At 37.1% G+C, this 17,138-nt stretch overlaps 1 protein-coding gene across 1 annotated transcript; it reads right to left on the bottom strand.

Annotated features, from left to right (window-relative positions):
* Positions 1 to 14,940: 14,940 nt before the first annotated feature.
* On the bottom strand, positions 14,941 to 15,993 carry LOC131860046 (receptor-like protein 35). Its single transcript, XM_059214401.1, has one exon. It carries the CDS (start codon positions 15,991 to 15,993, stop codon positions 14,941 to 14,943), a length of 1,053 nt encoding a protein of 350 aa, XP_059070384.1.
* Between the last annotated feature and the right edge of the window lie 1,145 nt (positions 15,994 to 17,138).

Here is a 17,138-nt window from a genome sequence, read left to right as displayed (position 1 = left end):
AAATGCGAAGGAAAAGCACAGGTGAGACTCCAACATCATCGGGTAGTGTTTTGAATGTGGAGAACAGAGGAAGATCAAAGGAAAGAGGAAAAGGCCCTGGGAATGAGAAGTCATGAGGAAAGTCAAAGAAAGGACGCTCTCAATCTAGAGGAAAGAAAGATTGCTAGTACTGCAGAAAGCCTGGTCATCTAAAGAAAGACTGTTGGTCTCAGAAAAACAAAGAAGGAGAAAAAAATGAAAATGACAGTAAGGAAGCTAATATTGCAAGTAATACTTTACAAGATGCTTTAATCTTATGTTTGAATAATTTTAATGATTCCTGGGTAATAGATTCTGGGGCTTCATTTCATGCTACACCCCATAGAAAATATTTTCTAGATTATGTTTAAAATGATTTTGGACAGGTATATTTGGGTGATGATGAGCCCTGTCAAATTGTTGGAAAAGGAAAGATAAAGATTAAGTTCCAGAATGGTAATGACTGGTTTCTGCAGGAGGTAAGACATGTTCCTAATTTAAGACGAAATTTAATTTCTGCAGGGCAACTAGGTAGTGAAGGTTGCATAGCTACCTTCTCAGACAGTATGTGGAAGGTTACTAAAGGATCATTAGTAGTAGCTAAAGGTGTGAAGGTAGGCACATTATATTTGTGTACTGGTAACACTTACTCTACCTTAGCTGCTACAAATAAAGTTACTGCAGGGACAACAACAATAAATGTTGCAAGAATAGATTCGATAATGTGGCACCATAGGCTTGGGCACATGAGTGAGAAAGGGATGAAAATCTTTCACTCCAAAAATTTATTGCCAGGACTAAAGAAGATTGATTTAGAGTTATGTGAAAACTGTGCTTATGGCAAACAAAAAAGAGTCAGATTTCTTAAGGTTGGGAAAGAGAAGAAGAGTGAGAAGTTAGAGCTTGTACATTCAGATGTATGGGGACTGGCTCAGGTATCATCTCTTGGTGGCTCTTGTTATTATGTTATTTTTATTGATGACTCAACCAGAAAAACATGGGTATATTTCCTAAAACAAAAATCAGATGTTTTTGAAACTTTTAAGAAATGGAAAGCTTTGGTTGAGAATGAGAAAGGAAAAAAGTTGAAGTGTCTCAGATCGGATAATGGAGGTGAGTATTGCAGCAAAGCATTTGAAGATTACTGTTCCTTAAATGGGATTTAAACGCAGAAGACAATTCCAAGAACTCCACAGGAAAATGGTGTGTCAGAGAGAATGAATAGGACCATCATGGAATGTGCGAGGAGCATGAGATTACATGCTGGATTGCCCTTACATTTTGGGTAGATGCTATACACATTGCTGTCTATTTGATAAATAGAGGACCTTAAACCCCTTTGGATGGTGGTATTCTAGAGGAGGCATGGACTGGTAAAAAGGTAAATTATTCTTTTCTAAAAACTTTTGGTTGTGAAGCTTTTGTCCATGTTGATAAAGAAAATAGAACCAAGCTTGATGCTAAATCTCATAAATGTGCCTTCATTGGATATGGGATAGATGAATATGGCTATCGGTTATGGGATTTTGAAAATAAGAAAATAATTAAAAGTAGAGATGTTATATTCAATGAGAAGGTTATGTATAAAGAATAGATGCAGGAAAAGAAGCATGAACATGACAAACAAGAATATGTAGTGTTGGATGAGATTCCTGAAAATGAAATACCATAGGTACCTAATGCTCAGCAACAACAGATTGTCCCACAAACTCCTGCAAGTGTTAGATGTTCTATGAGGACAAGTAGACCCCCTGAAAGATTTTCTCCTTCTTTGTATTCTATTTTATTAACGGATTCTGGTGAACCAGAAGAATATGAAGAAGCAATGCAGGTAGATGCCAAACAACAGTGGGAGCTAGGCATGAAAGAGGAGATGGACTCCTTGATGAAAAATAAGACTTGGGACTTAGTCCCTTTACCTGCAGAAAAAAGAGCCTTGCCTAACAAATGGGTTTATCCGCTGAAGGAGGAGGAAGGAGGTCAGAAAAGATATAAGGCCAGACTTGTGGTAAAAGGTTTTGCACAGAAAAAGGGTATAGATTATGATGAAATATTTTCTCCAGTTGTAAAAATGACTTTAATTAGAACTGTACTTAGTCTTGTGGCTGGAGATGATTTACATCTTGAACAATTAGATGTCAAAATAGCTTTTCTCCATGGAGATTTGGAGGAGGTAATTTACATGTTGTAACCACAGGGATATGAGGTTAAAGGAAAGGAGAACTTGGTGTGCAGGTTGAAGAAAAGTCTGTATGGCCTAAAGCAAGCACCTCGACAATGGTATTTAAAATTTGATAGTTTCATGGCTGAACACGGTTATCATAGATGTCATTCTGATCATTGTGTATATTTTAAGAGATTTGATAATGGTAGTTATATTATCCTGTTGCTTTATGTTGATGACATGCTTGTTGCTGGGTCTAACATGCAATATATAAATGATCTTAAATAGAAATTAGCCAGGTCATTTGCTATGAAGGATTTGGGTGCAGCTAAGCAAATTCTCAGTATGAGGATTACATGAGACAGGAAAAATAGAACCTTGAATTTGTCCCAAAGTGAGTATATAAAGAAGGTGTTGAAAAGATTTAACATGCAGGATGCAAAAGCAGTTAGTACACCTTTGGCTAGTCATTTCAAATTGACTAAGGAGATGTGCCCAAAGGCACAGGAAGAGGTTAATAAAATGTCTAACATCCCGTATTCATCAGCTATTGGTAGTCTGATGTATGCAATGGTATGCACAAGGCCAGATATTGCACATGCAGTGGGAGTTGTGAGCAGGTTTATGAGTAATCTGGGTATGGAACATTGGAATGCTGTGAAATGGATTCTTCAGTATTTGAAAGGAACTACTAAGAAGGCATTATGTTTCAAAGGATCTAATGCTGCTCTAAGGCATTTGTTTACTCTGATCTAGCGGGTGATATTGATTCATGGAGGAGTACTACAGGGTATGTTTTTACTATAGGGGGAACTATAGTTAGTTGGGTTTCTAGGCTGCAAAAGGTTGTTGCACTTTCAACCACTGAAGCTGAGTATGTTGCTGCTACAGAAGCCAGCAAGGAGATGATTTGGTTACAATGTTTTCTAGAGGATTTGGGTCAGACATAGGAGGATCACCCATTGTACACTGATAGCCAGAGTGCCATTCATCTTGCAAAGAACTCTACTTTTCATTCAAGGACAAAGCACATTCAGCTCAGGTACCACTTCATCTGGACTATTTTGGAGGAGGGTCAGTTACGGCTTGAGAAGATTCACACAAGTGAGAATCCTACCGATATGTTCACAAAGGCAGATCCACAAGAGAAGCTGATTTCTTCATCAGTTTCTATTGGTCTTCTTGATTGATAATTGTGGAATTTATACCAGTCAAGTTCTAGTGTTTTATCCAACAGATGTTGCATGTACAGTGGTGTCGTGTAGTATCAGTCTCCAAGTGAGAGATTGTTGAAATGTGGTGACTGATCAGCAAAGTACTGTACACTCAGCATGTATCCTCGCTAGGGTCTGGGGTCAGGCTGGGCCCCGAGCAGGGGTTTGGGGACGGCAACCCCCGAGAAATTTTTTTTTTGCCATTTTTTGTTGATGAAAACCGACATTGTAATAAAACCCTAAAAAGGCCGACTTTGTTTGTTGCCCTAAAAACTCATGTTATAAGTGGCTGGGATGCTTAAGGCATTGTAAGATTGATGTACCTTTTTTGCTAGATAATAAGAAAGATTGGATGGCTGTGTATGGTGGATGTAACCCATTCTGGGTGAACCATGTTAAATCACTATGTTAGCTGTGTCCTATTTTATTTTTTTATTTTTTGTATTTAAATCTGCATATAATTGTTAGTTCATATTTGCTTCGGATCTGCTTGAAACTCTAACACAAATGTGCTTGCAAGTAGGCTTGATCGCATTTGAAAGTTCGAATGCTAGTCCAGGAGTGCTATTAGTTGAATATAATTGTAGGATTCTACCAAGATCAATGGCACAATAAAAAGCATAAAAAGAGAGACATTAGAATGACAAGAACAAAACGGTATTCTCATCAATATGCAAAAAATCAACTAGATTAACCAATGCAATGAATATAGGCCTGCTTATATAGGCAAGTTCATATGGATGTACAAGAACACAATTATGACATGTGGCTCAATGAGAAACAAGGGTAGGTAAGAAATACTAGGGGTAGGTAGGAGAAATAATATAATATTCCACAAGAGGTGGATGACCCATCGAATGTGGAGTGTAACAGCAAAATAAGAGCACAAAAGGTGGAATTTCTCCTACAAGCTCTATCCCTATGTGCACACTTCCCTAAGTGTCTCAAATCCAAACTACAAAGAGATGCATTATCCTAAGTTAACTTAAGTAAAGTGTAATAATATCCATAATGAATATTTATTTACACCAACACCCCCCCTTAAGTGCAACTTAGGGCAATGAAGACTTAAGTCAACAATGCAAGATGGGTCCCGGCTACTAGGCCATGATAGGTACCCATGTACAATATGCAAATGTAAGAAAAACTATGCAATGCAATCTCTCACAAACGGAGAAAGGGAGAAAACCCAGTGGGAAAAAACTCCCCCGCAAAAGAGAGATGAATGTACAAAAGACTCTCAAAGAAGAAGGACAAAACCTCAAAGAGGAAAAAGTCCCCCCCCATAAGAGAGGAAGGAGAAGTCAGCTGACCCCCCCTAATGACACATCCTGCACCCCCAAGAGAGCTCGCAATTGCTGGAACTTACTCTCGGTGAAAGGTTTGGTGAATATGTCAGCAACTTGCTCCGCTGTAGGATAATACTGCAAATCAATGACCTGCTCCTAAATGAGCTCTCGGATATAGTGCATATGAATCTCGATGTGTTTGGTCCGCTAGTGCTGGACCAGGTTCTTCGAGATTGCAATAGCACTCTAATTGTCGCAATGTAGAACTGTCAACTGTGGAGTGGTGAATCCAAACTCTGTGAGAATCTACTGGAGCCAAATGGTCTTAGTCAGTGCGTTAACAGTGCCTCGATACTTAGCCTTAGTCGAAGAGAGAGCAATAGCATGTTGCTTCTTGCTCTGCCAACAAATGGGGCCTGAACCAAGGTGAAAACTGTAACCGGAAGTAGACTTACGATCATCAATATCACCAGCCCAATCGGAGTCTGTGTAACCAACCAAGCGAAGTCCTATGCCTGCTGCATAGTGAATCCTATAGTGATGTGTACCCTAGATGTAATGAAGGATGCATTTGGCGACTTTGCAATGAAGCTCATGTGGTTCCTGCATGAAGTGGGAAACCATGCCAACTACAAATGAAATATCAGGGCATGTATGGGTCAAGTAGATGAGACTACCCACAAGCTGACGATACAAAGTGGCATCAACTAGTGGAGAAGAACACTGAGCCTCAAGCTTGACTCCTGAAAGAAAGGGAGTCGGGGTAGGCTTACAATTAGCCATATGAAAGTGTGCAAGTAGATCAAGAGCATACTTGGGCTACGATAGTGTAATCCCGGAAGGTGACTGTGAAATCTCTATCCCGAGAAAGTAGTGCAAAAGACCCAAGTCAGTCATAGAAAATCTGTCATGCAAACCAGAATTGACCCTGCTAATGATGGATGCAGTACTCCCTGTAATGATCAAGTCATCAACATAGAACACAAGTATCAAGTGAGAGTCATCCTGTCACAAAATGTAGACATTTGGATCAGAATGACACCTGGTGAACCCTGCTGAGAGAAGAAAGGAATCCATCTTGGCGTACCAAGCCCTGGTGGCCTGCTTAAGGCCATAGAGAGATTTCCTTAGTCAGAAAACCAAGGAAGTATCCTGGATGAAACCCTATGGCTGCTCCATATAAATCTCCTCATCAAGATCACCATGAAGAAAAGCACTCTTCACATCCACCCGATGTACAGCCTAACCATGAGCTGCAGCAATAGCAAGTGTCAAGCGAATGGAGTTCATCTTGGCTATGGGCACCAAGGTCTTAGTATAGTCAACACCTGTAACCTGAGAGAAACCTTTTGCAACAAGCCAAGCCTTATACTTATCCACACTACCATCCACTGCAAACTTGGTCTGATAGATCCACTTACATCGAACCATCTTTCTCCCCTTAGGGAGATGGACTAAATCCCATGTGTTGTTCCTCATCAAGGAACTATACTGTTCCTCCATAGCTTGGTCCCACTCAGGAACCCCTGATACTTCTTGAAATGTCTATGGATCGAAAGCGGTAGCAATGAATGCATGTGGTAGATTTTGATGTTGTGATCGATTTCTCCACGTATCTGAAGGATCCCCAACAAGAGAACCTACAGACTCAAGTGTCTGTCAAGTCCAATGAGGTCTAGGTGGAGGTGGAGAATGAGGCTCCTCAACTGCAAGTGGACCTTGCGGAGGTGTAACCCTGTGAGTTGGAGTTGAAGGAGTCTCATCATCTGAATCACTAACATCACTATCCAGAATGGAGGAAGGTGGAGGAGGTAGAGAGGCTAAGCTAGGAGAGCTATCCTCAAAGTGAACACTCCTCTCAATGAACACCTCATGTGTCTCAGGATCCATCAATCTATATGCCTTAACACCCTCAGGATATCCAACAAATATGCAAGGCCAACTCTAAGGTTCCAATGCCTTGCGTTTTTGTGGAGGTATGCGAGCCCAAGCTGAACACCCAAAGACTCTAAAATGTCTCACAATCGATTTCCTACCAGCTTAAGACTCAAAAGGAGTAATACCTTGCAAAGCTTTGTGAGGAATCTGATTTTGGATGTGTGTGGCACAATTGATAGCCTCTGCCCAAAAGGTGGGATCAAGAGAACGTGCATGTATCATATAGCTAGCCATTTCTTTGAGAGCTCTATTTTTGCATTCTGCAACTCCGTTGTGCTATGGAGTGTATGCAACAGAATGCTGAAGATCAATTCCCTCAAGTGTACAAAAATTCTCAAGCCTCTTGTTCACATATTCCCTTCCATTATCTGTATGAAGAATCTTGACCACTTTCTCAGATTGCTTCTCCACACGAGTCTTGAAGTCCTGAAATCTGTCAAATACTTCACTCTTATGAATAAGAAAGTAGACCCAAGTGAAGCGGGAGTAGTCATCAATGAAGGTGAGGACATAGCGGGCCTTACTAAATGAAGGTGTTGGAAATGGACCTGCTACATCGCCGTGAACAAGTTGAAGAACTTCCAAAGCTCTCCAAGCTTTCCCTTTATTAAACCTTTCCTCAAGATGCTTGCCCATGGAACACCCTAAACATACACCCTCTGAAAAAATGATTTGAGGTAGACCTATGACCACGTCTTTAGTGCTGAGCTGCTGAAGATAGCGGTAGTTGAGGTGACCAAACTGCTCATGCCATAGCTTACTTTTTGAATTTGAATGAGTAAGCAAGGCCCTAGAAGGTGAACTTGGCACAAAGTGGGAGAATGAATAAAGCCTTGAGTTGTCATTGACTTGTCCCATTGCTACCAAGGCATCATCATCAAGTTCCTTTACCACAACTAAATTTGGTGTAAACTCAACCTTTTTCCCATTTCCATAGTGAGTGATTTGGTAGATAGAGAGAAGGTTGGTAGACAAGTTAGGAACATAGAGAACATTCTCAAATGTTCCATCATCCATGTCAACTGAACCTTTCCCTTCAACCTCTACTTGTGTATCATCTCCTATGTAAATGTGAGGTACCTTAGATGGCTCCAATGAAGAAAACTGCTCCTTTGTAGAACCCATGTGATAAGAAGCACCCAAGTCAAGTATCCATTGCTGTGAAGAACCTGTTGTAGCCACAAATGCTTGCCCTTTTCCCTTAGAATTGGACGAAGAGGAAGGAGATGAATCCTTCTTTGTGTAGGTGGACGGCAAGTTGATGTTGTTTTTCTTAAGAAGATTAGTTAACTCATCAACTTGTTTTGTGTGGCATCGATGGTCATCATGACCATACTTCTTGCAATATGCACAAGCTGGTTTATCCTTCTTAGGTGGTGTCCCCTTCTTGGAAGAGGATGAAAAATCGCCTTGTGATGGAGAGGATGATTGTCCTTTTTCCTATTGTGGCTTAGACCTAGATTGCTTCTTCTTCTTGTTGGAATCTTTGCCTTGACTTCCTTGATTCCCTTGATTAGCCACCAAAGCCTTGGACTTTGAAGACTTGAGAAGCTCCATGTTCAACAACTTAGATTATTCCAATATCAACATTTCTGTGAAAGCATCAAATGAAGGCATAACATAGGAACTCCCCACTGTCAAACGATGAGTTTGGAAGCTAGACACAAATGCTGCATATTCTGGTGCAAGCTTGTCCAACAAGTTGAATATTAACTGAGCATCCTTTTTATCAATTCCACAATCCTTAAGCTTTGCTGTTAGCTCATTTGCTTTGGTGACATAATCTTGGATTGTATCAAAACTCTTGGGATCCAAGTTGGTGAGCTCATTGTCAATTTTGTAACCTCTGATTTCATCAACTTGACCATACAATTTCTAAAACATATCCCAAGCCTCTTTGATTGTTGTACACTTCTCAATGTGAAAAATGAGGTCATCTAATACATACTTGCACAAATTTCCAAGAGCCATGCAATTCTTAGTGAGCCATTCTAATTAAGCATTAGGATTAGCCTTAGGATCAGGTGGTGCTACTATTGTTCCATCTATGTAATGCGTGAGACCCTTTTCCATTAATTTGCTCCATACTTTAATTTTTCATGATGCATAATTATGTGGAGTTAAAGGTGGAAATTTATGAGGACTCATTGCAACAAAAAATGAAAGAGCACAAAGAGAGGCACAATCACACAAGACACCCCCCCAAATTCACTCAATCAAAGAACCCCCCCAAAAGTGATGATTTGGCACTTTATACTTAGTGCGTATACAATGGGCCACTTGCCAAAAATGGCAAAGTGGGCTTCTGATTTCAATTTTACAACTACCTCAATAAGGCCAAAAGAGACTCAAACTAATAATGCAAGAGATCTAAACTAAGATCCAAGCACTTTACAAGTACCTAATAGGCCAAATAAGACCAATATATGAAAGTACAACTTTCACTCAAAATATCTAAAATTTGATCATAGATTATGAAATTAGATGAAAAAACATGCACTTTCAAAAAAAATGGCACCTGAAAAGGAGGTCGTATGAGCTCAAACGAGGCCTTTGAAGTTGCAGAATTGGGGATTGGATAGGTACAGCTGAGAGAATCCAAAAATTCTGAAAAAACTGTGCACCAAAATCAGAAAATAACCACACCACTATGAAGAGAATGAAATTTTAGCCCATTTCAAAAAAAATTGCACCAAAAAAGGAGCAAAAATGAGCAAGATATGGCCTTTCAAAGTTGAATTGCAAAACTGAAAAGCTCAATGAAGAGGGGGTCAAAAAATTTCAAAAATCTGCTGATGTGGCACTGACATCAGCAAATGACGAGCTTAAAGTTGATGCCTGCCTACCCGTCAAAATTTTTTTGCCTCCTTGCCCATTCAATGTCCATACCGTACAGACTGATGACACATGGCAAATATGCTAACTATGCAGGTTGACTGACAAGTCATATGGATGTTGACCACGGGCCAGTGGCTGCTTGCCACATGGTGGACACAGTTCCACTATTTTTAAGGACTACCAAAGAGGGGAGGATGGCGGGCAGTGACCGGAAGCTGTTTGCCGGAGCGGACGGTGCTGGCGGGGTGGACAGGTGCGAGTGGCCGGGAGTGAGCTACCGGTTGGAGGGAGGTCTACCGGTGGCAGGGCCCGGCCGGCAAGTGGACTGCTGGCTGCGATGTCAGGTGGTGGTAGCGGCACCAGAAAAACCCACGAATGATGGCGAGAGTACCACGGGGTACGCGATCGGGACAGAGGCCGGAGTAGGCACAGAGACCGGGGAGTATGGGTGGCGGGGCCCGTAAAAAATCTACAAAAAAAAATGACAGAGTATGGAGAGGGAGGTGGTCATGGGACCCCCCCTAAAACAATAATTTTTTATTTTTTCGATCCCCTTTTTCGAAATTTTTGTTTTTCAAAAAATTTTCTTTACAAAAAAATTTCGAAATCCGTACAATAATAGCCAAAATGGGCAAAAATATTTTCTCACCAAAATAGGTTGACTTTATAGTCGAAATTCATGGAAACGGCCTCCCAGATTCAATCGTGGTGTCCAAATCGCTGTAGGACGCCCCCAAAAAATGAAGATCCCCAAATCCTAAAATTGAAGCCTCCAAAATGTCTCCAAAAGACTAATCAATGAAGCCCCGATGGCTCTGATACCATGTAGGATTTTGTCAAGATCAAGGACACAATGAAAAGCATAAAAAAGAGAGACAATAGAATGACAAAAAAAAAACTGTATTTTCATCAATATGCAAAAAATCAACTGGATTAACCAATATAATGAATATAGGCCTGCTTATATAGGCAAGGCCATATGGATGTACGAGCACACAATTATAACATGTGGCTCAATGAGAAACAAGGGTAGGTAAGAAATACTAGGGGTAGGTAGGAGAAATAATATAATATTCCACAAGAGGTGGATGACCCACCGAATGTGGAGTGTAATAGCAAAATAAGAGCACAAAAGGTGGAATTTCTCCTACAAGCTCTATCCCTATGTGCACACTTCCCTAAGTGTCTCAAATCCAAACTACGAAGAGATGCATTATCCTAAGTTAACTTAAGTAAAGTGTAATAATATCCATAATGAATATTTATTTACACCAACAATAATGATTAGGAGGATTGATAATGAAGGAAACATCTCCTTATATAGAAGATACTATAAGAGGGATAAGATTGAGAGGTGTAAAAGATAAATGGTCGGCTAAGATTAAAGGGTAGTTAGAGGAAATAATAATATAAGAAGAGGGTAGGTAGTGTAGGAATTAAGAGATGAATGACATGTGTCATGGGTAGAAAAGGCTAATGAATTAATTAAATAAATAAAGATTTCTTTAATTAATAGAAGAAGTGAGATCAATTAAATAAATAAAAGAATTTATTTAATTTAGGAAAAGAATAATTTAAATAAATAAAAATATTTATTTAAATGAGAAATAAGGCTAGAAGAGGATAAATGAATGAATGAATTAAATAAATATTTATCTAATTAAAAGAGGAATTAGGATAAAATAATTAAATAAATAAAGATATTTATTTAATTAGACAGGACAATTTTAGGTGTGTACAGTTATTACTATGAAAAAATAATAAATACAATTCATTTATCTCATCGAAATTATGTGATAAAATTCCCTCCAAATAATCATTTCCCAAATTTAGTACTTGGAGGGAAGAGAATTTGCATAGGCTTATAGGGATCACTCTAGATAAGTTGTTGTTTGAAATATTTCATAGCTAGAGGTTAGATAATCTACCTAGAGCTGGAGGAAAATTGCCACTAATTTTTTCATTGAGTAGTTATAATCTTATACTAGAAGACCACATTGATGGCACATTCCTTCTCAATGCATTGAATCTCGACTTATTTACCACACTTAGTCACATCCATGTTCATGTTTTTGAGAATAGGATTCCTTCTATAGATGATATCGTTAAAAAAAATTAGAAATTGTAATAAAAAATAGTTTCTCATAGCTAAGTGGGAATTTTTCCAACAAGACCATTGTTAACTAATTCCAATATTTTTAGTAGGAATTTTGTTGAAATCCTAAGTGGAATTTCACTCTCAATCATACATGTCACTAAATGTAACTCAACCAAGAAAAAGGATGGAATCCACAATTTGCTAATATTTTGCATACAATTAGATAAATACAACAAATATAGGCTTGTAATCTTGTGAAAGGAAGTTTCTGAAATTGATTGGTAATGTTTAAGTGATAGATATAACAAACTTAAAGTAGGTGGAATTGATGAAGAAGAGATAATTTCATTGAAACAATTGCCAAGACTAAATAATTGATTGAGGGAGGAACATGTTGAGAAAATAAAGGGGAAATGATTCTCATTAGTTTGTTATTGGTAGTATCTAAGTACTCAAGTAAAGAAAGACTTCCAAGAAAAGTAGACACGCTTTTACTAAGTTGGTTGTTCCCAAGGTCAAAGATACTGAAAGAAGAAATATTAGCCAAATAGGACAATATGCTTCCACTTAGTCCTTGCTAAGGACAAAGAAATTTGTAGAATGAAAGATTACCTAAAGAAGTTATTATGCTTCCACTCAATTGTTCATAAGGCAAAGGAATGTTTAAGTTGGTTACAACAAAGGAAAAGCCTAGTTAAAAAATAAAAATATCACCTAGAGAAGTTGGTATGCTTCTAGTAAGTTGGTTTCTATAAAATTGAAGCTTAGTTCCAGAAAAAATATTGTGATCCTTCCATTGAAGTTATTCTTAGAATGATAATTTTTTTTAAGGTGGGCGAGCAAGTAAAACGAGGGATAAATCATCCCACAAAACCTATTTATAGATAAATCTATAGAGCAAATAAAAGAGATATTTTTGAAAGAGAGTAGAATGGTAGTATATATGTACTCCATTTGTCCCAAGTGATTTGAAAAAAGAAATATACTTTGAACAAATTGAAAGTATAAAGATTTTATAAACTAGCCACTTGTTAAATGAATAGCATTAATATGTTGATCTACTTGGTGCCACAGTCAATTCCATTTATCCATGAGTCAAAATAATTTTTTGAGTTCTTGAAAGCAACTTTGAAGTGAAGTAGAGCTCCAAATTACAGGTAACAATTTGTGTTGGGTATTCTTGATTGTAGTTTGGTTCTATTAAGAGCCTCTTTTATAATATATAATAACTAAAAGCAAAATTTAGATTTAAATTAGTGAATTTCATATGTGGATTCATATATGCAATTTTGTAATTAGCTAATTATAAATTTTGTCAGGAATAAAGTAAATTTTCTATTTAGCTTTTCCAATATACTAACATCGAGATACTTATTAAATATGATTACATTTATTAACAAAATTTATAATTTACATAATTAAAAAATAGGCATACAAATATGTTTGCTTACAATCCACTCAAATCATTAAAATAACATTTTCTTCCATATTAATCAAAATTGAGCACAAAATGTTAAAAAATTATAGAAACAAGGACAAAGAATAATCATACAAAGACAAAAGATGCAACAATAACACTAGAATGATCATAGATGTGATCTACAAATGTAATAGCAAAAATCATTGATAACAAAGAAACAATAATCTATTCTTGGCATAAAAACTAGAATCTTAGCTTTAATAGATACAAATAAGATCAACCATATGAAAGGCTGATTAGAAAAACCACACACCCAACCTTTGGGCGAGGATCCTGCCGAATAATTACTAGCAATGATCTCCAAGGTACCCATAGGGACTTTGTAGCAACAAAATCCACCAAAAGAAAGAATTCCCTCATTTGGGTTATAGATGCGAACAATTTGCAATTCACAAATGCAAGTGTCACTGATAACTATCTAAAAATATAAATTTTAATTTTCTATTGAATTTTATTATTATAATGATCTAAATTTTAATCAATATTTTAGAGAACAAAAAAATCTAGAGTTTACCTCACATTTCTATGAATTATAGGTACATATTTCTTCATAGTGTCACATTCTTCATCCACAGACATAAAAAATTTAAAATTCTATCAACTTCATTGAAGTATTTCCTTCTCCAACTAACTCTTGTCAGGATCAATGATAACATTCCTCCAAAAGTTGCTCCATATGACAAGCCCACTCCTATCTTATACCATGGATATTTAATACTTTTTTTTTTCTTTGTTCATTGAAATTGGAGGAGGAGAAAATTGTGGCCAAGAACAATTTATGGGTAGGGGACATCCCCATAGATGTGGATTGCCTAAATAAGAGGAATCTCCAAATGTGCCAGAAATATGTTGCCCTTGTGGTATACTCCCTGAAAGATTATTGTTTGATAGATTTAGTGAACCCAAGGAGTTTAGAGATTGAAGCTCTATAGGGATTTTTCCCGAAAAATAATTTCTTGAAAGGTCTAATGACTCCAACTGACTCATTTCTCCCAAACTATTTAGAATGGTACCATTCAAATTGTTCATTGAAAGGTTTAGAAGCCTTAACCCCTTCAAATTTCCAAAATTAGAAGCAACTTCCCCCTCCAATTCATTGTTAGAGAGATCAATGGATGTGAGAGTGGAAAGAATATATTCGTAGTGTTGCTTTGTGCCTTTTAAAACCATGTCCAATCCATCTCGGAAATAAATAGTGGCAGTAGACAATATAAAACCAACTTGACTTTCTATGGCCATTGCTTGCAATGATGCAATTGTGTCTAGAATTGAACCTGAGATATGATTGGAAGAAAGGTGCAAAATCTGTAGGCTTTTTAGTTGACCAATCTCTAAAGGAATATTTCCTATAAAATTGTTCTCCTTCATCACCAACGCTCTTAACTCTGAAAGATTTCCAATTAATTTTGGTATTTCACTTTCAAATAAATTACCCCAATATCAAAAACATGTAACTTTGAAAACTTTACTATTGAGAGTGGGAATGATCCATTCAAGTTATTACCATGAACAACCAATGAATATAATTGACTCAGCTTACTAAATTCATGTGGTAATCTTCCCTCCAAACTATTATTTCCCAAATTAATGACAATGAGGGAAGAGCAATCGGACAAGCTAACAGGGATCACTCCAGTTAAGTAGTTGTTTGCAAGATTGAATAGACGGAGCTGAGATAATTTTCCCAAGCTGACAGGGATCACTCCGGTTAAATAGTTGTTTGCAAGATTTAATAATTGGAGTTGAGATATTCTACCTAAGCTTGAAGGAATATAGCCACTAAATAAATTGTCATTGACCAGCAATTGTGTCATATTGGGGGACCAAATTGATGGGATACACCCACTCAATTCATTTCTAGACACATCTAGGAATTGTAGCTGTGTCAATATTGAAGTATTTTAAAATATTGTTCCTTCTAGATGATTTCTTGAAAGATTTAGTACTAGCAATTGAGGATTGGTTTCCAATAGCCAAGACGGAATTTCTCCCACAAGACCCGTGTTAACTAATTCTAATTTATGAAGCGAGAATTGTGTTGAAATCCAAGGTGGAAATGCATCATCAATCATGCATGACACTAAGCTTATTTCACGTAATTGAAAGGATGGAATCCAAGTTGAGCTAAAATTTAGCATACAGTCAGATAAATACAATAACTCAAGGCTTGTAAGGTTGTGAAAGAAAGTTTCTGAAACTGACTGGTTATGGTTTAGTGACAGCCGTAGATCAACCAAAGAAGGTGGAAGTGACGAAGAAGCGACCGTTTCATTGAAACGATTCCCACTTACATCCAAGGAAGCGAGGGAGGAAAGCTGAGTATATGAAGGGGGAGTAATTCCACTTAGTTGGGTGTCCCCAATAGACAAACTCTCTAGTAAAGAGAGATTGCCCATAGAATCTGGAATGCTTTTACTAAGTGGATTTCCTCCAAGATATAAATGCCTCAACAAAGTGAGACTTCCAAGAGAAATCGGTATGTTCCCACTTAACTGGTTATTCGAAAGATCTAGATAGTAAAGAGAAGAAAGATTTCCCAGGCAGGAAGGTATGCTTCCATTGAATTCATTAAAGCCAAGATCAAGGTATGCAAGGTGGGTGAGAAAACAAATGGAAGAGGGAATCATCCCACTCAATTCATTGACAGATAGATCTAAAATTTGAATATAAGTGAGATTCCCCAAACAGGAAGGAAGAGTGGCTCTTACTCCGAATATCTTGAGTGATGTGAGAAAATGAAGTTGGCATAAGCTCTCAGAGATCACACCTTGGTAGAGGCCATAGACAATGAGGGAGATAACGTATTTGGTCTGATTGTTGCAGACTACGCCATCCCACATGATGCGACAGTCCGTTCCATTTACCCACGAACTGAGAAGTCCTGTGGAGTCATTGAAGGCTGCTTTGAAGTGAAGGAGTGCTTCAGATTCATTGGAAGGATATGTAATGGACATTAATTGAGAAAGAGAAGAGGAATGAGAGGGAAAGAATACAACAAAAAACAAAATGAGAACTAAACAGAGCTTGTGTAAAGAACTGGCCATTTGGGATGGAGGGGAGGAAGGGAAATGCAGATGATTATTATGTTCAGTTGGTTATATTTAATGGTGAGCCTGTCAACGGTCAATGAGTTTTTTGGCATTTTAAAAATTAGATGATTATTTATAATATTTTTTTGGTTTTTGTTTTTAAATTCGTCGGTGATAAACTATTCAAAAGTAAGTATGCGCCACGTGTCTTGATAATTGGTATTTAGCCGTTGGAAGTTATTGCATGCACATTCGACGATTAAAAGACCGATAACAACTATACTAGTTTATAATAATAAATAACTACTTTGCGTGTGTACTACGTAACCAAATAATTAACATAGCCGTGTAAAAGAGTGCTTATATGGTGATGAAGACGTCTTTTGTTTCAAAGCACTTTGGCCCCATTTGCAATCTTGATGTGAATTAAATATGTATAATATTAAAAAAAGTTTTTAAAGTATTTTTCTTTTTACTGTTTGTGTGAATTTTGAATTGGCATTCAATTTATATTTTATAATTTAAATAAATAATATTAATTAATAAGAATTAATTTTACAAAATAAGCATAATATTTCAATATGATTTTATTCATATGACATATATAGTTTTTATAAAGTAGGATGCATTTTATTTTAAAAAATTATTTTAATTTGAAAGAATTTCATTTTCTCTTTGGATTTATTCTTTTGTTTTCTTTACAAAACACAAAATAATTGCTAGAACAAATAAAATGGGTCTTGAATTTTTCAACATTGACTTGCATTAAAAAGTTAATTAAACTAAATTAAAAATAATCAATTAGATTACATCACATGATAAGGGGTTTGTTTTGGTGGCACAATGCCATTGTAATAATGAATGTAATGCATGCATAGTAATTATTTCATGTTGTGGATGTGAGGGTAGTTATCTCCATGTTAGTGTAGTTGATTGCCTATATTTTCATTTTAATTTATGTATCATGAAGTTTTGATTCTTTTCCAATGATGTCTTTGATTGACATGCAAGGATTAGAGGGTAAGATGTCTGATAGTTCCAAGGACAAAGGTGTTGTAGTTTCGATATTT

The sequence above is a fragment of the Cryptomeria japonica genome, chromosome 11, assembly GCF_030272615.1.
Source record: "Cryptomeria japonica chromosome 11, Sugi_1.0, whole genome shotgun sequence".
Taxonomy (NCBI): Eukaryota; Viridiplantae; Streptophyta; class Pinopsida; order Cupressales; family Cupressaceae; genus Cryptomeria; species Cryptomeria japonica.
This window is presented reverse-complemented; position numbering and strand designations above follow the sequence as displayed.